The 20,110-nt window shown below is 64.4% G+C and overlaps 1 protein-coding gene across 1 annotated transcript in view; it reads right to left on the minus strand.

The window, feature by feature from the left end:
* Positions 1–3,353: 3,353 nt before the first annotated feature.
* EPPK1 (epiplakin 1) overlaps positions 3,354–20,110 on the minus strand; it is a gene marked incomplete at both ends in the record, with an annotated part of 29,751 nt that continues 12,994 nt past the window's right edge. Inside the window, one exon of the mRNA XM_082315503.1 lies at positions 3,354–20,084. Coding sequence (XP_082171629.1) covers positions 3,354–20,084 — 16,731 coding nt within the window. The remainder of the gene's footprint in view (positions 20,085–20,110) is intronic.

Here is a 20,110-nt window from a genome sequence, read left to right on the forward strand (position 1 = left end):
TTCGCTTTTCCTTTTCTCCATGCTGGTTTTCACCATATTTGAATGGTGCAAGTTTGGCCTCTTCCTTGCTTGGAGATGCAAAACTTTTATGACAACATCTTTTCAGCTTCTCAGCCCTGTTTTATGAATTCATGTCTCTGCTTTACTATCTGACCTCCATGTGGTACCCGGACTGTTTCAGGGAACGCTGTCATGAAGGGCCTGGCTTTCATCTTCCTGCCTGAAGCCTACATTTTAATGCCAGAACCTCTTTCCTCCATCTTCCTCTGTGTGGGGCCCACTGTCACTGTCTCCTCCCCAGCACTTACTACAAGCCTTTCCAGAAACCTCCTGAGGTCTGGCCACCACATGCCCTGCAGGCGAGTCACGATGTGACGCTGGGTCACAAGCCCCAAAGTTTGTTTTGCCTCAGCTCGCTCTCTGGGTCCCTCATCAGGGAGGACCGTCACCACCACGACATTCCTGTTAGGCTTCACTGCCTGATCTGGGACAGGAGTTTCTTACAGAGGTACTGCTGCCTCCTGGCTGTTCAAGTGTGTGACTGTCCAACACGGCTCCTGAAGTGAGCCATGATGGTCCATATGGCCGTGGAGGCCCCTGTTCCCCTGCCCAGGGAAGAGCTGACTGTCTTTAACCAGGCTGCTTCTGCACCTGCCCTGTAGCCTCCACACCAGGGCCAGGCTAACATGCCGCCCGGGAAGGCTGCTCCAGCCACAGGGTGACTCTTCAGTGCCGCCTGCCAGTAACCTGCCGAGGAGAGCCGTGAGCTGCTCCCTGCACAGTGCTGGGAGGTCCGGAGCAGCACAGTGGGGAAGGGAGACAAGCTTCGGTGCTGGGCCCATGCTGCAAGACCCTACCCTGTCTTCCTTTCCTTAGTGCATGCTTTTCATCCTGTGCAGTCCTCCTCCCATTCCTGATCTCAATGTGAGAGTGGTTTTTTCTATGTCCCCAGTCCCACAAGGTGATAACAGCCAAGCTTTGAGGAGCCAGCCGTTGGCAGATGATGCTCTGGCCCAGGGCTAGGAGACTGATAATTTCAGAATACTATGAGGTTTCCTCTCTGTTCCTTTTCTCTTGTATATCCTAGTGGATATGTAAAAAATAAGGCACTAGCTTTTGGTTAGGCTTAGTTAAATGGCTTTTGGCTAGGTATATAAGACCGAAGATCCTATCAAGAAATGGCCTGACAGTGGTTAGGTTTAGTACAAACATGGGACAGCTAACAGGAAGAGCTTATCACCAGAAAAGAGGCCCTGGAAAGGGGAAGGAAGGGCTAAACCACAGCTGGAGGGTTGCAAGCATCCATCCTGCTCCACAGGGATTGCTGGGTCTCCATGGCTTTGCTAGCAAGGCACGACCTAATGAACAAGAAGGCTGGGAAATGGGACACTTGGAGATTAAGTGAAAAGTGTGGCGGAGGTTGAAAGATGTGGAAGTAGAGACTAAGAGGAGACAGTCCGAGGGCAAGGGGTGTGGGCAGGAATATAGGAACGGCTGAGATGAAGCAGGACAAGAGCCCGTCCAGCCAGGTGCTTCGTCTTGTGCAGCAGCCGGTAGCGAGCCCTCTTACACTGTAGTAGCATGCAGGGCTCTGAGATCCGGAGATGGCACGAGGCTAGAGTGTGTGAAAGACACAGCTTGGCCATTCGCCCTGGATTCAGCTAAAGCATTTTCTAATCCATTTCTAGGAAAAAGCAGAAGTCTAGAAGATTGATATGAAGCCTCTTTGTTGACATGGGAGCACGAATTGTCGAGACCCTCCAGAGACGGCATTACAGCATCTGCAGGTTGGTGTGGGAAGAAGCTGAACTAACCCCAGTACGGCGTGGTGAGGCCTGAGAGTTGTAATATTTCCCCATTACACTCTGGGTAAATTGTGGCATTTCTGGAGCTTCCCCACATTCGTAATGCAGATGGTGGTAGGACAGTCACAGTTATACCAGCCCAGAGCAAAGGTCCATGTCTCCACTATGCTCCAGCCAGCTCTGTCCAATCTCAGAGTCTACATTAAGGATGTAATAGCAGTGCAAGCCCATACCGACACCTCCCTGATCCTGTCTTCCATCTTCTAGTAAGCTGCGGCTGAGGGACTTGCTGAGGCAGAGGTGTGTCTTTGCATTTAGCAACCCTCAGTGGACTTCTCTCCCATTAACTTGTCCCATCACTTTTTGAGCCCATGCAAATCGCCGGGCTACACAGCAGGTTATGGTAAGGAGTTCCACAGCTAATCTACACTTGTTTCCAGCTATCAGCTATACAAGCTGTGGCAAAAAAAATCAATTTTTCAAGACATTACTGAGTTAATTAAGGCAAATAGCCTAAGGTAAGGCATTTAAGGGGAGTAAGTTTCCTTCTATTAAACAGCAGTAGAATTATTCAGCCCTGAACTCTATGGCAGAGTGGTTCTGGGGCTGCCTCCTCTCCAGGAGTGTGGTATGTGGGCTGAGCCAGCTCAGGACACAGGACAGTAAAAGGAGCTGAGAAATGCGCAGAGGCCCCAGCTAGAGGGAACGGATGCTCCGCTGCAGGCTCCCCTGACCGTGGATGGATAGACTAGAGATAGGGCACGACAATGTGCATTGCGGGCTCTCAGGTCTCGCGTGGATCCCACAGCACAGCTCTCTATAGAGGCTCCATAGAGAGCTGGAGAACTGGAGGGTGGGAAAGCACAGCAGGTGAGTGAATTGAGTGTACATATCAGTGAGAGACCAAACCACTCTGAGCTGAGGGTGTATGTAGTCCAAACACACCCAGAAAAACTAGACAGGCTGAGGCATTAAAAGCAAACACAGATAATGTATCCCACTCCAGTAACACCTAACACTACCATGACATAGTGCCTACATAGAAATATGCTCTCCATTCAAAATTCAGATTTGAAAACCTGAAACTCTAATAATTCCCTGCAAATCTGCTAAGAAAAAAATGTTCTTCATGTATAAGAAAACAGACTAGAAGGAGAATAAAAATACCATTCTCACTGCACCTCATACACAACAAAAGACATACTTCAATTTAAACCTGGATGAGGAAAATGAGGACAACATATTTCACCAAAATGACCTGAGATAACCCAGGTGAAATCTTGTGTTCCTGAAAGACTACAGAAGACAAAGGCTTAATATGCTATACCACAATACTTGATGTAGTCACTTAAAAGCTGTATCTGATGTGAGCAGGTTATTGAAAATAAAACGGAACAATAGGGAAATACTCTGAACAGAATTAGACATTTTTAAAATAGGATTTCAATAGAAAAAGAAAAATACAAGCAGTAAAAGACAGATTCACAACAGCTAAATTCTTCACAATGCAATACAAAGAAAAAAATGTAAAAGGATTTACAATTATTTTCAAAAAACCTTAAGGAAATAAAGACCAGTGTCCGGGTCGGGCACGCAGCGGCGGAGGAGCTGCATGTAGGTGAGGTTCTCGTGGGTGTTGGGGTCGAAGAAGCCCTTGGTGTCGTCGGTGGGGTCGGAGAGGATCTGGTTCATCTCCTGGTCAAAGTAGCCGCGCCGGTAGGCCACCTCCACGGGGAGGCGGTGGCTGTGCACGGGGTCGATGATGCCGCCGGTGGCGATCTGGGCCTCGAGCAGGCGGATGCCGTGCTCCTTGACAATGAGCTCCTTCTTCATGGCCTGGAAGAGGGAGATCTGGTTGCCGGTGTAGGGGTCGGTGTAGCCGGTCACGGCCCTCTCGGCCGACAGGAGCTTCTCGTGCAGCTCGCTGCCCACCAGCCCGGACGAGACGGCCTCGTCCACGGAGAGCTTCTTGTTGGTGAGCGGGTCGACGACGAAGCCGGTGGCAGCCTGCGCCTCCAGCAGCACCAGGGCCGTGCCCTGCCTCAGGATGCCCTTCCACATGGCCTGGTAGATGCTCATCTTCTCCATCTTGGCGGGGTCGGCCTTGGAGGGCACCAGCACGCCGGCGATGCAGCCCGTGCCGTCCAGGTAGCGCTTGACGGAGGCCATTTCCGTCACCTCCTGCACCGTCTTGGAGCCCTGGACGAGGTCGGCCAGCGTGTCCTTGTCGATGATGCCTGACTCCGCCAGGTCCGAGGCGGTCACCTGCCTCCTGAGGCCCGTGAATTTCACGTTGCTGCTCCGCTCCACCGCCTCCTCGATGAGGACGGTGAGGAGCCTTGTCAGCTCGTCCAGCGCCAGGCTCCTGGCCCGGACCTTCCCCAGCAGCTCCTGCCTCTTTGCCTCGGAGACGTACTTGGAGAAGAGGAGCTCCCACAGGGAGACCTTCCTGCCGTGGAAGCCGCCCGCCGACACCTCGACGGTGCAGGACTTCAGGGACCGCTCCAGCTCCAGCTCCGTCTCCCGCTCCCGCTCCCGCACCTGCCGGGAGCCCGCGGCCTCGCCATTCTCGGCCGGCGGCGGGGCCTCCCGCTGCCTCGGCTCGCGGGCCAGGGCAGCGCCGTGGCCCTGTCCCTCAGCCCCGGTGATGATGGCGGTGAGGAGGCTGATCATCTCCGCGACGGTGACCGTCCCGGCCTTGTACTTCCGGAGGAGGTCCTGGCGCCGGTGGTCGGGGACGTAGCGGGAGAAGAGGAGCTCCCAGACGGTGACGCTCTGGCCCTGGAAGAGCCCCACGCTGACGGTGGTGCGGGCGGCCTGCAGGGCTTTGCGGGCCTCCTCGGTCAGCTGGTAGAGCACGGAGCCCTTGTCCATCAGCTGGAGCATGAGCAGCCCCGTGTCCGGGTCGGGCACGCAGCGGCGGAGGAGCTGCATGTAGGTGAGGTTCTCGTGGGTGTTGGGGTCGAAGAAGCCCTTGGTGTCGTCGGTGGGGTCGGAGAGGATCTGGTTCATCTCCTGGTCAAAGTAGCCGCGCCGGTAGGCCACCTCCACGGGGAGGCGGTGGCTGTGCACGGGGTCGATGATGCCGCCGGTGGCGATCTGGGCCTCGAGCAGGCGGATGCCGTGCTCCTTGACAATGAGCTCCTTCTTCATGGCCTGGAAGAGGGAGATCTGGTTGCCGGTGTAGGGGTCGGTGTAGCCGGTCACGGCCCTCTCGGCCGACAGGAGCTTCTCGTGCAGCTCGCTGCCCACCAGCCCGGATGAGACGGCCTCGTCCACGGAGAGCTTCTTGTTGGTGAGCGGGTCGACGACGAAGCCGGTGGCAGCCTGCGCCTCCAGCAGCACCAGGGCCGTGCCCTGCCTCAGGATGCCCTTCCACATGGCCTGGTAGATGCTCATCTTCTCCATCTTGGCGGGGTCGGCCTTGGAGGGCACCAGCACGCCGGCGATGCAGCCCGTGCCGTCCAGGTAGCGCTTGACGGAGGCCATTTCCGTCACCTCCTCCACCGTCTTGGAGCCCTGGACGAGGTCGGCCAGCGTGTCCTTGTCGATGATGCCTGACTCCGCCAGGTCCGAGGCGGTCACCTGCCTCCTGAGGCCCGTGAATTTCACGTTGCTGCTCCGCTCCACCGCCTCCTCGATGAGGACGGTGAGGAGCCTTGCCAGCTCGTCCAGCGCCAGGCTCCTGGCCCGGACCTTCCCCAGCAGCTCCTGCCTCTTTGCCTCGGAGACGTACTTGGAGAAGAGGAGCTCCCACAGGGAGACCTTCCTGCCGTGGAAGCCGCCCGCCGACACCTCGACGGTGCAGGACTTCAGGGACCGCTCCAGCTCCAGCTCCGTCTCCCGCTCCCGCTCCCGCACCTGCCGGGAGCCCGCGGCCTCGCCATTCTCGGCCGGCGGCGGGGCCTCCCGCTGCCTCGGCTCGCGGGCCAGGGCAGCGCCGTGGCCCTGTCCCTCAGCCCCGGTGATGATGGCGGTGAGGAGGCTGATCATCTCCGCGACGGTGACCGTCCCGGCCTTGTACTTCCGGAGGAGGTCCTGGCGCCGGTGGTCAGGGACGTAGCGGGAGAAGAGGAGCTCCCAGACGGTGACGCTCTGGCCCTGGAAGAGCCCCACGCTGACGGTGGTGCGGGTGGCCTGCAGGGCTTTGCGGGCCTCCTCGGTCAGCTGGTAGAGCACGGAGCCCTTGTCCATCAGCTGGAGCATGAGCAGCCCCGTGTCCGGGTCGGGCACGCAGCGGCGGAGGAGCTGCATGTAGGTGAGGTTCTCATGGGTGTTGGGGTCAAAGAAGCCCTTGGTGTCGTCGGTGGGGTCGGAGAGGATCTGGTTCATCTCCTGGTCAAAGTAGCCGCGCCGGTAGGCCACCTCCACAGGGAGGCGGTGGCTGTGCACGGGGTCGATGATGCCGCCGGTGGCGATCTGGGCCTCGAGCAGGCGGATGCCGTGCTCCTTGACAATGAGCTCCTTCTTCATGGCCTGGAAGAGGGAGATCTGGTTGCCGGTGTAGGGGTCGGTGTAGCCGGTCACGGCCCTCTCGGCTGACAGGAGCTTCTCGTGCAGCTCGCTGCCCACCAGCCCGGACGAGACGGCCTCGTCCACGGAGAGCTTCTTGTTGGTGAGCGGGTCGACGACGAAGCCGGTGGCAGCCTGCGCCTCCAGCAGCACCAGGGCCGTGCCCTGCCTCAGGATGCCCTTCCACATGGCCTGGTAGATGCTCATCTTCTCCATCTTGGCGGGGTCGGCCTTGGAGGGCACCAGCACGCCGGCGATGCAGCCCGTGCCGTCCAGGTAGCGCTTGACGGAGGCCATTTCCGTCACCTCCTCCACCGTCTTGGAGCCCTGGACGAGGTCGGCCAGCGTGTCCTTGTCGATGATGCCTGACTCCGCCAGGTCCGAGGCGGTCACCTGCCTCCTGAGGCCCGTGAATTTCACGTTGCTGCTCCGCTCCACCGCCTCCTCGATGAGGACGGTGAGGAGCCTTGCCAGCTCGTCCAGCGCCAGGCTCCTGGCCCGGACCTTCCCCAGCAGCTCCTGCCTCTTTGCCTCGGAGACGTACTTGGAGAAGAGGAGCTCCCACAGGGAGACCTTCCTGCCGTGGAAGCCGCCCGCCGACACCTCGACGGTGCAGGACTTCAGGGACCACTCCAGCTCCAGCTCCGTCTCCCGCTCCCGCTCCCGCACCTGCCGGGAGCCCGCGGCCTCGCCATTCTCGGCCGGCGGCGGGGCCTCCCGCTGCCTTGGCTCGCGGGCCAGGGCAGCGCCGTGGCCCTGTCCCTCAGCCCCGGTGATGATGGCGGTGAGGAGGCTGATCATCTCCGCGACGGTGACCGTCCCGGCCTTGTACTTCCGGAGGAGGTCCTGGCGCCGGTGGTCGGGGACGTAGCGGGAGAAGAGGAGCTCCCAGACGGTGACGCTCTGGCCCTGGAAGAGCCCCACGCTGACGGTGGTGCGGGCGGCCTGCAGGGCTTTGCGGGCCTCCTCGGTCAGCTGGTAGAGCACGGAGCCCTTGTCCATCAGCTGGAGCATGAGCAGCCCCGTGTCCGGGTCGGGCACGCAGCGGCGGAGGAGCTGCATGTAGGTGAGGTTCTCGTGGGTGTTGGGGTCGAAGAAGCCCTTGGTGTCGTCAGTGGGGTCGGAGAGGATCTGGTTCATCTCCTGGTCAAAGTAGCCGCGCCGGTAGGCCACCTCCACAGGGAGGCGGTGGCTGTGCACGGGGTCGATGATGCCGCCGGTGGCAATCTGGGCCTCGAGCAGGCGGATGCCGTGCTCCTTGACAATGAGCTCCTTCTTCATGGCCTGGAAGAGGGAGATCTGGTTGCCGGTGTAGGGGTCGGTGTAGCCGGTCACGGCCCTCTCGGCCGACAGGAGCTTCTCGTGCAGCTCGCTGCCCACCAGCCCGGACGAGACGGCCTCGTCCACGGAGAGCTTCTTGTTGGTGAGCGGGTCGACGACGAAGCCGGTGGCAGCCTGCGCCTCCAGCAGCACCAGGGCCGTGCCCTGCCTCAGGATGCCCTTCCACATGGCCTGGTAGATGCTCATCTTCTCCATCTTGGCGGGGTCGGCCTTGGAGGGCACCAGCACGCCGGCAATGCAGCCCGTGCCGTCCAGGTAGCGCTTGACGGAGGCCATTTCCGTCACCTCCTCCACCGTCTTGGAGCCCTGGACGAGGTCGGCCAGCGTGTCCTTGTCGATGATGCCTGACTCCGCCAGGTCCGAGGCGGTCACCTGCCTCCTGAGGCCTGTGAATTTCACGTTGCTGCTCCGCTCCACCGCCTCCTCGATGAGGACGGTGAGGAGCCTTGCCAGCTCGTCCAGCGCCAGGCTCCTGGCCCGGACCTTCCCCAGCAGCTCCTGCCTCTTTGCCTCGGAGACGTACTTGGAGAAGAGGAGCTCCCACAGGGAGACCTTCCTGCCGTGGAAGCCGCCCGCCGACACCTCGACGGTGCAGGACTTCAGGGACCGCTCCAGCTCCAGCTCCGTCTCCCGCTCCCGCTCCCGCACCTGCCGGGAGCCCGCGGCCTCGCCATTCTCGGCCGGCGGCGGGGCCTCCCGCTGCCTCGGCTCGCGGGCCAGGGCAGCGCCGTGGCCCTGTCCCTCAGCCCCGGTGATGATGGCGGTGAGGAGGCTGATCATCTCCGCGACGGTGACCGTCCCGGCCTTGTACTTCCGGAGGAGGTCCTGGCGCCGGTGGTCGGGGACGTAGCGGGAGAAGAGGAGCTCCCAGACGGTGACGCTCTGGCCCTGGAAGAGCCCCACGCTGACGGTGGTGCAGGCGGCCTGCAGGGCTTTGCGGGCCTCCTCGGTCAGCTGGTAGAGCACGGAGCCCTTGTCCATCAGCTGGAGCATGAGCAGCCCCGTGTCCGGGTCGGGCACGCAGCGGCGGAGGAGCTGCATGTAGGTGAGGTTCTCGTGGGTGTTGGGGTCGAAGAAGCCCTTGGTGTCGTCGGTGGGGTCGGAGAGGATCTGGTTCATCTCCTGGTCAAAGTAGCCGCGCCGGTAGGCCACCTCCACGGGGAGGCGGTGGCTGTGCACGGGGTCGATGATGCCGCCGGTGGCGATCTGGGCCTCGAGCAGGCGGATGCCGTGCTCCTTGACAATGAGCTCCTTCTTCATGGCCTGGAAGAGGGAGATCTGGTTGCCGGTGTAGGGGTCGGTGTAGCCGGTCACGGCCCTCTCGGCCGACAGGAGCTTCTCGTGCAGCTCGCTGCCCACCAGCCCGGACGAGACGGCCTCGTCCACGGAGAGCTTCTTGTTGGTGAGCGGGTCGACGACGAAGCCGGTGGCAGCCTGCGCCTCCAGCAGCACCAGGGCCGTGCCCTGCCTCAGGATGCCCTTCCACATGGCCTGGTAGATGCTCATCTTCTCCATCTTGGCGGGGTCGGCCTTGGAGGGCACCAGCACGCCGGCGATGCAGCCCGTGCCGTCCAGGTAGCGCTTGACGGAGGCCATTTCCGTCACCTCCTCCACCGTCTTGGAGCCCTGGACGAGGTCGGCCAGCGTGTCCTTGTCGATGATGCCTGACTCCGCCAGGTCCGAGGCGGTCACCTGCCTCCTGAGGCCCGTGAATTTCACGTTGCTGCTCCGCTCCACCGCCTCCTCGATGAGGACGGTGAGGAGCCTTGCCAGCTCGTCCAGCGCCAGGCTCCTGGCCCGGACCTTCCCCAGCAGCTCCTGCCTCTTTGCCTCGGAGACGTACTTGGAGAAGAGGAGCTCCCACAGGGAGACCTTCCTGCCGTGGAAGCCGCCCGCCGACACCTCGACGGTGCAGGACTTCAGGGACCGCTCCAGCTCCAGCTCCGTCTCCCGCTCCCGCTCCCGCACCTGCCGGGAGCCCGCGGCCTCGCCATTCTCGGCCGGCGGCGGGGCCTCCCGCTGCCTCGGCTCGCGGGCCAGGGCAGCGCCGTGGCCCTGTCCCTCAGCCCCGGTGATGATGGCGGTGAGGAGGCTGATCATCTCCGCGACGGTGACCGTCCCGGCCTTGTACTTCCGGAGGAGGTCCTGGCGCCGGTGGTCAGGGACGTAGCGGGAGAAGAGGAGCTCCCAGACGGTGACGCTCTGGCCCTGGAAGAGCCCCACGCTGACGGTGGTGCGGGCGGCCTGCAGGGCTTTGCGGGCCTCCTCGGTCAGCTGGTAGAGCACGGAGCCCTTGTCCATCAGCTGGAGCATGAGCAGCCCCGTGTCCGGGTCGGGCACGCAGCGGCGGAGGAGCTGCATGTAGGTGAGGTTCTCGTGGGTGTTGGGGTCGAAGAAGCCCTTGGTGTCGTCGGTGGGGTCGGAGAGGATCTGGTTCATCTCCTGGTCAAAGTAGCCGCGCCGGTAGGCCACCTCCACGGGGAGGCGGTGGCTGTGCACGGGGTCGATGATGCCGCCGGTGGCGATCTGGGCCTCGAGCAGGCGGATGCCGTGCTCCTTGACAATGAGCTCCTTCTTCATGGCCTGGAAGAGGGAGATCTGGTTGCCGGTGTAGGGGTCGGTGTAGCCGGTCACGGCCCTCTCGGCCGACAGGAGCTTCTCGTGCAGCTCGCTGCCCACCAGCCCGGACGAGACGGCCTCGTCCACGGAGAGCTTCTTGTTGGTGAGCGGGTCGACGACGAAGCCGGTGGCAGCCTGCGCCTCCAGCAGCACCAGGGCCGTGCCCTGCCTCAGGATGCCCTTCCACATGGCCTGGTAGATGCTCATCTTCTCCATCTTGGCGGGGTCGGCCTTGGAGGGCACCAGCACGCCGGCGATGCAGCCCGTGCCGTCCAGGTAGCGCTTGACGGAGGCCATTTCCGTCACCTCCTCCACCGTCTTGGAGCCCTGGACGAGGTCGGCCAGCGTGTCCTTGTCGATGATGCCTGACTCCGCCAGGTCCGAGGCGGTCACCTGCCTCCTGAGGCCCGTGAATTTCACGTTGCTGCTCCGCTCCACCGCCTCCTCGATGAGGACGGTGAGGAGCCTTGCCAGCTCGTCCAGCGCCAGGCTCCTGGCCCGGACCTTCCCCAGCAGCTCCTGCCTCTTTGCCTCGGAGACGTACTTGGAGAAGAGGAGCTCCCACAGGGAGACCTTCCTGCTGTGGAAGCCGCCCGCCGACACCTCGACGGTGCAGGACTTCAGGGACCGCTCCAGCTCCAGCTCCGTCTCCCGCTCCCGCTCCCGCACCTGCCGGGAGCCCGCGGCCTCGCCATTCTCGGCCGGCGGCGGGGCCTCCCGCTGCCTCGGCTCGCGGGCCAGGGCAGCGCCGTGGCCCTGTCCCTCAGCCCCGGTGATGATGGCGGTGAGGAGGCTGATCATCTCCGCGACGGTGACCGTCCCGGCCTTGTACTTCCGGAGGAGGTCCTGGCGCCGGTGGTCAGGGACGTAGCGGGAGAAGAGGAGCTCCCAGACGGTGACGCTCTGGCCCTGGAAGAGCCCCACGCTGACGGTGGTGCGGGCGGCCTGCAGGGCTTTGCGGGCCTCCTCGGTCAGCTGGTAGAGCACGGAGCCCTTGTCCATCAGCTGGAGCATGAGCAGCCCCGTGTCCGGGTCGGGCACGCAGCGGCGGAGGAGCTGCATGTAGGTGAGGTTCTCATGGGTGTTGGGGTCGAAGAAGCCCTTGGTGTCGTCGGTGGGGTCGGAGAGGATCTGGTTCATCTCCTGGTCAAAGTAGCCGCGCCGGTAGGCCACCTCCACAGGGAGGCGGTGGCTGTGCACGGGGTCGATGATGCCGCCGGTGGCGATCTGGGCCTCGAGCAGGCGGATGCCGTGCTCCTTGACAATGAGCTCCTTCTTCATGGCCTGGAAGAGGGAGATCTGGTTGCCGGTGTAGGGGTCGGTGTAGCCGGTCACGGCCCTCTCGGCTGACAGGAGCTTCTCGTGCAGCTCGCTGCCCACCAGCCCGGACGAGACGGCCTCGTCCACGGAGAGCTTCTTGTTGGTGAGCGGGTCGACGACGAAGCCGGTGGCAGCCTGCGCCTCCAGCAGCACCAGGGCCGTGCCCTGCCTCAGGATGCCCTTCCACATGGCCTGGTAGATGCTCATCTTCTCCATCTTGGCGGGGTCGGCCTTGGAGGGCACCAGCACGCCGGCGATGCAGCCCGTGCCGTCCAGGTAGCGCTTGACGGAGGCCATTTCCGTCACCTCCTGCACCGTCTTGGAGCCCTGGACGAGGTCGGCCAGCGTGTCCTTGTCGATGATGCCTGACTCCGCCAGGTCCGAGGCGGTCACCTGCCTCCTGAGGCCCGTGAATTTCACGTTGCTGCTCCGCTCCACCGCCTCCTCGATGAGGACGGTGAGGAGCCTTGCCAGCTCGTCCAGCGCCAGGCTCCTGGCCCGGACCTTCCCCAGCAGCTCCTGCCTCTTTGCCTCGGAGACGTACTTGGAGAAGAGGAGCTCCCACAGGGAGACCTTCCTGCCGTGGAAGCCGCCCGCCGACACCTCGACGGTGCAGGACTTCAGGGACCGCTCCAGCTCCAGCTCCGTCTCCCGCTCCCGCTCCCGCACCTGCCGGGAGCCCGCGGCCTCGCCATTCTCGGCCGGCGGCGGGGCCTCCCGCTGCCTCGGCTCGTGGGCCAGGGCAGCGCCGTGGCCCTGTCCCTCAGCCCCGGTGATGATGGCGGTGAGGAGGCTGATCATCTCCGCGACGGTGACCGTCCCGGCCTTGTACTTCCGGAGGAGGTCCTGGCGCCGGTGGTCGGGGACGTAGCGGGAGAAGAGGAGCTCCCAGACGGTGACGCTCTGGCCCTGGAAGAGCCCCACGCTGACGGTGGTGCGGGCGGCCTGCAGGGCTTTGCGGGCCTCCTCGGTCAGCTGGTAGAGCACGGAGCCCTTGTCCATCAGCTGGAGCATGAGCAGCCCCGTGTCCGGGTCGGGCACGCAGCGGCGGAGGAGCTGCATGTAGGTGAGGTTCTCGTGGGTGTTGGGGTCGAAGAAGCCCTTGGTGTCGTCAGTGGGGTCGGAGAGGATCTGGTTCATCTCCTGGTCAAAGTAGCCGCGCCGGTAGGCCACCTCCACAGGGAGGCGGTGGCTGTGCACGGGGTCGATGATGCCGCCGGTGGCGATCTGGGCCTCGAGCAGGCGGATGCCGTGCTCCTTGACAATGAGCTCCTTCTTCATGGCCTGGAAGAGGGAGATCTGGTTGCCGGTGTAGGGGTCGGTGTAGCCGGTCACGGCCCTCTCGGCCGACAGGAGCTTCTCGTGCAGCTCGCTGCCCACCAGCCCGGACGAGACGGCCTCGTCCACGGAGAGCTTCTTGTTGGTGAGCGGGTCGACGACGAAGCCGGTGGCAGCCTGCGCCTCCAGCAGCACCAGGGCCGTGCCCTGCCTCAGGATGCCCTTCCACATGGCCTGGTAGATGCTCATCTTCTCCATCTTGGCGGGGTCGGCCTTGGAGGGCACCAGCACGCCGGCGATGCAGCCCGTGCCGTCCAGGTAGCGCTTGACGGAGGCCATTTCCGTCACCTCCTCCACCGTCTTGGAGCCCTGGACGAGGTCGGCCAGCGTGTCCTTGTCGATGATGCCTGACTCCGCCAGGTCCGAGGCGGTCACCTGCCTCCTGAGGCCCGTGAATTTCACGTTGCTGCTCCGCTCCACCGCCTCCTCGATGAGGACGGTGAGGAGCCTTGCCAGCTCGTCCAGCGCCAGGCTCCTGGCCCGGACCTTCCCCAGCAGCTCCTGCCTCTTTGCCTCGGAGACGTACTTGGAGAAGAGGAGCTCCCACAGGGAGACCTTCCTGCCGTGGAAGCCGCCCGCCGACACCTCGACGGTGCAGGACTTCAGGGACCGCTCCAGCTCCAGCTCCGTCTCCCGCTCCCGCTCCCGCACCTGCCGGGAGCCCGCGGCCTCGCCATTCTCGGCCGGCGGCGGGGCCTCCCGCTGCCTCGGCTCGCGGGCCAGGGCAGCGCCGTGGCCCTGTCCCTCAGCCCCGGTGATGATGGCGGTGAGGAGGCTGATCATCTCCGCGACGGTGACCGTCCCGGCCTTGTACTTCCGGAGGAGGTCCTGGCGCCGGTGGTCGGGGACGTAGCGGGAGAAGAGGAGCTCCCAGACGGTGACGCTCTGGCCCTGGAAGAGCCCCACGCTGACGGTGGTGCGGGCGGCCTGCAGGGCTTTGCGGGCCTCCTCGGTCAGCTGGTAGAGCACGGAGCCCTTGTCCATCAGCTGGAGCATGAGCAGCCCCGTGTCCGGGTCGGGCACGCAGCGGCGGAGGAGCTGCATGTAGGTGAGGTTCTCGTGGGTGTTGGGGTCGAAGAAGCCCTTGGTGTCGTCGGTGGGGTCGGAGAGGATCTGGTTCATCTCCTGGTCAAAGTAGCCGCGCCGGTAGGCCACCTCCACGGGGAGGCGGTGGCTGTGCACGGGGTCGATGATGCCGCCGGTGGCGATCTGGGCCTCGAGCAGGCGGATGCCGTGCTCCTTGACAATGAGCTCCTTCTTCATGGCCTGGAAGAGGGAGATCTGGTTGCCGGTGTAGGGGTCGGTGTAGCCGGTCACGGCCCTCTCGGCCGACAGGAGCTTCTCGTGCAGCTCGCTGCCCACCAGCCCGGACGAGACGGCCTCGTCCACGGAGAGCTTCTTGTTGGTGAGCGGGTCGACGACGAAGCCGGTGGCAGCCTGCGCCTCCAGCAGCACCAGGGCCGTGCCCTGCCTCAGGATGCCCTTCCACATGGCCTGGTAGATGCTCATCTTCTCCATCTTGGCGGGGTCGGCCTTGGAGGGCACCAGCACGCCGGCGATGCAGCCCGTGCCGTCCAGGTAGCGCTTGACGGAGGCCATTTCCGTCACCTCCTCCACCGTCTTGGAGCCCTGGACGAGGTCGGCCAGCGTGTCCTTGTCGATGATGCCTGACTCCGCCAGGTCCGAGGCGGTCACCTGCCTCCTGAGGCCCGTGAATTTCACGTTGCTGCTCCGCTCCACCGCCTCCTCGATGAGGACGGTGAGGAGCCTTGCCAGCTCGTCCAGCGCCAGGCTCCTGGCCCGGACCTTCCCCAGCAGCTCCTGCCTCTTTGCCTCGGAGACGTACTTGGAGAAGAGGAGCTCCCACAGGGAGACCTTCCTGCCGTGGAAGCCGCCCGCCGACACCTCGACGGTGCAGGACTTCAGGGACCGCTCCAGCTCCAGCTCCGTCTCCCGCTCCCGCTCCCGCACCTGCCGGGAGCCCGCGGCCTCGCCATTCTCGGCCGGCGGCGGGGCCTCCCGCTGCCTCGGCTCGCGGGCCAGGGCAGCGCCGTGGCCCTGTCCCTCAGCCCCGGTGATGATGGCGGTGAGGAGGCTGATCATCTCCGCGACGGTGACCGTCCCGGCCTTGTACTTCCGGAGGAGGTCCTGGCGCCGGTGGTCGGGGACGTAGCGGGAGAAGAGGAGCTCCCAGACGGTGACGCTCTGGCCCTGGAAGAGCCCCACGCTGACGGTGGTGCGGGCGGCCTGCAGGGCTTTGCGGGCCTCCTCGGTCAGCTGGTAGAGCACGGAGCCCTTGTCCATCAGCTGGAGCATGAGCAGCCCCGTGTCCGGGTCGGGCACGCAGCGGCGGAGGAGCTGCATGTAGGTGAGGTTCTCGTGGGTGTTGGGGTCGAAGAAGCCCTTGGTGTCGTCGGTGGGGTCGGAGAGGATCTGGTTCATCTCCTGGTCAAAGTAGCCGCGCCGGTAGGCCACCTCCACGGGGAGGCGGTGGCTGTGCACGGGGTCGATGATGCCGCCGGTGGCGATCTGGGCCTCGAGCAGGCGGATGCCGTGCTCCTTGACAATGAGCTCCTTCTTCATGGCCTGGAAGAGGGAGATCTGGTTGCCGGTGTAGGGGTCGGTGTAGCCGGTCACGGCCCTCTCGGCCGACAGGAGCTTCTCGTGCAGCTCGCTGCCCACCAGCCCGGACGAGACGGCCTCGTCCACGGAGAGCTTCTTGTTGGTGAGCGGGTCGACGACGAAGCCGGTGGCAGCCTGCGCCTCCAGCAGCACCAGGGCCGTGCCCTGCCTCAGGATGCCCTTCCACATGGCCTGGTAGATGCTCATCTTCTCCATCTTGGCGGGGTCGGCCTTGGAGGGCACCAGCACGCCGGCGATGCAGCCCGTGCCGTCCAGGTAGCGCTTGACGGAGGCCATTTCCGTCACCTCCTGCACCGTCTTGGAGCCCTGGACGAGGTCGGCCAGCGTGTCCTTGTCGATGATGCCTGACTCCGCCAGGTCCGAGGCGGTCACCTGCCTCCTGAGGCCCGTGAATTTCACGTTGCTGCTCCGCTCCACCGCCTCCTCGATGAGGACGGTGAGGAGCCTTGCCAGCTCGTCCAGCGCCAGGCTCCTGGCCCGGACCTTCCCCAGCAGCTCCTGCCTCTTTGCCTCGGAGACGTACTTGGAGAAGAGGAGCTCCCACAGGGAGACCTTCCTGCCGTGGAAGCCGCCCGCCGACACCTCGACGGTGCAGGACTTCAGGGACCGCTCCAGCTCCAGCTCCGTCTCCCGCTCCCGCTCCCGCACCTGCCGGGAGCCCGCGGCCTCGCCATTCTCGGCCGGCGGCGGGGCCTCCCGCTGCCTCGGCTCGTGGGCCAGGGCAGCGCCGTGGCCCTGTCCCTCAGCCCCGGTGATGATGGCGGTGAGGAGGCTGATCATCTCCGCGACGGTGACCGTCCCGGCCTTGTACTTCCGGAGGAGGTCCTGGCGCCGGTGGTCGGGGACGTAGCGGGAGAAGAGGAGCTCCCAGACGGTGACGCTCTGGCCCTGGAAGAGCCCCACGCTGACGGTGGTGCGGGCGGCCTGCAGGGCTTTGCGGGCCTCCTCGGTCAGCTGGTAGAGCACGGAGCCCTTGTCCATCAGCTGGAGCATGAGCAGCCCCGTGTCCGGGTCGGGCACGCAGCGGCGGAGGAGCTGCATGTAGGTGAGGTTCTCGTGGGTGTTGGGGTCGAAGAAGCCCTTGGTGTCGTCAGTGGGGTCGGAGAGGATCTGGTTCATCTCCTGGTCAAAGTAGCCGCGCCGGTAGGCCACCTCCACAGGGAGGCGGTGGCTGTGCACGGGGTCGATGATGCCGCCGGTGGCGATCTGGGCCTCGAGCAGGCGGATGCCGTGCTCCTTGACAATGAGCTCCTTCTTCATGGCCTGGAAGAGGGAGATCTGGTTGCCGGTGTAGGGGTCGGTGTAGCCGGTCACGGCCCTCTCGGCCGACAGGAGCTTCTCGTGCAGCTCGCTGCCCACCAGCCCGGACGAGACGGCCTCGTCCACGGAGAGCTTCTTGTTGGTGAGCGGGTCGACGACGAAGCCGGTGGCAGCCTGCGCCTCCAGCAGCACCAGGGCCGTGCCCTGCCTCAGGATGCCCTTCCACATGGCCTGGTAGATGCTCATCTTCTCCATCTTGGCGGGGTCGGCCTTGGAGGGCACCAGCACGCCGGCGATGCAGCCCGTGCCGTCCAGGTAGCGCTTGACGGAGGCCATTTCCGTCACCTCCTCCACCGTCTTGGAGCCCTGGACGAGGTCGGCCAGCGTGTCCTTGTCGATGATGCCTGACTCCGCCAGGTCCGAGGCGGTCACCTGCCTCCTGAGGCCCGTGAATTTCACGTTGCTGCTCCGCTCCACCGCCTCCTCGATGAGGACGGTGAGGAGCCTTGCCAGCTCGTCCAGCGCCAGGCTCCTGGCCCGGACCTTCCCCAGCAGCTCCTGCCTCTTTGCCTCGGAGACGTACTTGGAGAAGAGGAGCTCCCACAGGGAGACCTTCCTGCCGTGGAAGCCGCCCGCCGACACCTCGACGGTGCAGGACTTCAGGGACCGCTCCAGCTCCAGCTCCGTCTCCCGCTCCCGCTCCCGCACCTGCCGGGAGCCCGCGGCCTCGCCATTCTCGGCCGGCGGCGGGGCCTCCCGCTGCCTCGGCTCGCGGGCCAGGGCAGCGCCGTGGCCCTGTCCCTCAGCCCCGGTGATGATGGCGGTGAGGAGGCTGATCATCTCCGCGACGGTGACCGTCCCGGCCTTGTACTTCCGGAGGAGGTCCTGGCGCCGGTGGTCGGGGACGTAGCGGGAGAAGAGGAGCTCCCAGACGGTGACGCTCTGGCCCTGGAAGAGCCCCACGCTGACGGTGGTGCGGGCGGCCTGCAGGGCTTTGCGGGCCTCCTCGGTCAGCTGGTAGAGCACGGAGCCCTTGTCCATCAGCTGGAGCATGAGCAGCCCCGTGTCCGGGTCGGGCACGCAGCGGCGGAGGAGCTGCATGTAGGTGAGGTTCTCGTGGGTGTTGGGGTCGAAGAAGCCCTTGGTGTCGTCGGTGGGGTCGGAGAGGATCTGGTTCATCTCCTGGTCAAAGTAGCCGCGCCGGTAGGCCACCTCCACGGGGAGGCGGTGGCTGTGCACGGGGTCGATGATGCCGCCGGTGGCGATCTGGGCCTCGAGCAGGCGGATGCCGTGCTCCTTGACAATGAGCTCCTTCTTCATGGCCTGGAAGAGGGAGATCTGGTTGCCGGTGTAGGGGTCGGTGTAGCCGGTCACGGCCCTCTCGGCCGACAGGAGCTTCTCGTGCAGCTCGCTGCCCACCAGCCCGGACGAGACGGCCTCGTCCACGGAGAGCTTCTTGTTGGTGAGCGGGTCGACGACGAAGCCGGTGGCAGCCTGCGCCTCCAGCAGCACCAGGGCCGTGCCCTGCCTCAGGATGCCCTTCCACATGGCCTGGTAGATGCTCATCTTCTCCATCTTGGCGGGGTCGGCCTTGGAGGGCACCAGCACGCCGGCGATGCAGCCCGTGCCGTCCAGGTAGCGCTTGACGGAGGCCATTTCCGTCACCTCCTCCACCGTCTTGGAGCCCTGGACGAGGTCGGCCAGCGTGTCCTTGTCGATGATGCCTGACTCCGCCAGGTCCGAGGCGGTCACCTGCCTCCTGAGGCCCGTGAATTTCACGTTGCTGCTCCGCTCCACCGCCTCCTCGATGAGGACGGTGAGGAGCCTTGCCAGCTCGTCCAGCGCCAGGCTCCTGGCCCGGACCTTCCCCAGCAGCTCCTGCCTCTTTGCCTCGGAGACGTACTTGGAGAAGAGGAGCTCCCACAGGGAGACCTTCCTGCCGTGGAAGCCGCCCGCCGACACCTCGACGGTGCAGGACTTCAGGGACCGCTCCAGCTCCAGCTCCGTCTCCCGCTCCCGCTCCCGCACCTGCCGGGAGCCCGCGGCCTCGCCATTCTCGGCCGGCGGCGGGGCCTCCCGCTGCCTCGGCTCGCGGGCCAGGGCAGCGCCGTGGCCCTGTCCCTCAGCCCCGGTGATGATGGCGGTGAGGAGGCTGATCATCTCCGCGACGGTGACCGTCCCGGCCTTGTACTTCCGGAGGAGGTCCTGGCGCCGGTGGTCAGGGACGTAGCGGGAGAAGAGGAGCTCCCAGACGGTGACGCTCTGGCCCTGGAAGAGCCCCACGCTGACGGTGGTGCGGGCGGCCTGCAGGGCTTTGCGGGCCTCCTCGGTCAGCTGGTAGAGCACGGAGCCCTTGTCCATCAGCTGGAGCATGAGCAGCCCCGTGTCCGGGTCGGGCACGCAGCGGCGGAGGAGCTGCATGTAGGTGAGGTTCTCGTGGGTGTTGGGGTCGAAGAAGCCCTTGGTGTCGTCGGTGGGGTCGGAGAGGATCTGGTTCATCTCCTGGTCAAAGTAGCCGCGCCGGTAGGCCACCTCCACGGGGAGGCGGTGGCTGTGCACGGGGTCGATGATGCCGCCGGTGGCGATCTGGGCCTCGAGCAGGCGGATGCCGTGCTCCTTGACAATGAGCTCCTTCTTCATGGCCTGGAAGAGGGAGATCTGGTTGCCGGTGTAGGGGTCGGTGTAGCCGGTCACGGCCCTCTCGGCCGACAGGAGCTTCTCGTGCAGCTCGCTGCCCACCAGCCCGGACGAGACGGCCTCGTCCACGGAGAGCTTCTTGTTGGTGAGCGGGTCGACGACGAAGCCGGTGGCAGCCTGCGCCTCCAGCAGCACCAGGGCCGTGCCCTGCCTCAGGATGCCCTTCCACATGGCCTGGTAGATGCTCATCTTCTCCATCTTGGCGGGGTCGGCCTTGGAGGGCACCAGCACGCCGGCGATGCAGCCCGTGCCGTCCAGGTAGCGCTTGACGGAGGCCATTTCCGTCACCTCCTCCACCGTCTTGGAGCCCTGGACGAGGTCGGCCAGCGTGTCCTTGTCGATGATGCCTGACTCCGCCAGGTCCGAGGCGGTCACCTGCCTCCTGAGGCCCGTGAATTTCACGTTGCTGCTCCGCTCCACCGCCTCCTCGATGAGGACGGTGAGGAGCCTTGCCAGCTCGTCCAGCGCCAGGCTCCTGGCCCGGACCTTCCCCAGCAGCTCCTGCCTCTTTGCCTCGGAGACGTACTTGGAGAAGAGGAGCTCCCACAGGGAGACCTTCCTGCTGTGGAAGCCGC

Source organism: Platalea leucorodia (assembly GCF_965183815.1).
Source record: "Platalea leucorodia genome assembly, chromosome: 1".
NCBI classification, from domain to species: Eukaryota; Metazoa; Chordata; class Aves; order Pelecaniformes; family Threskiornithidae; genus Platalea; species Platalea leucorodia.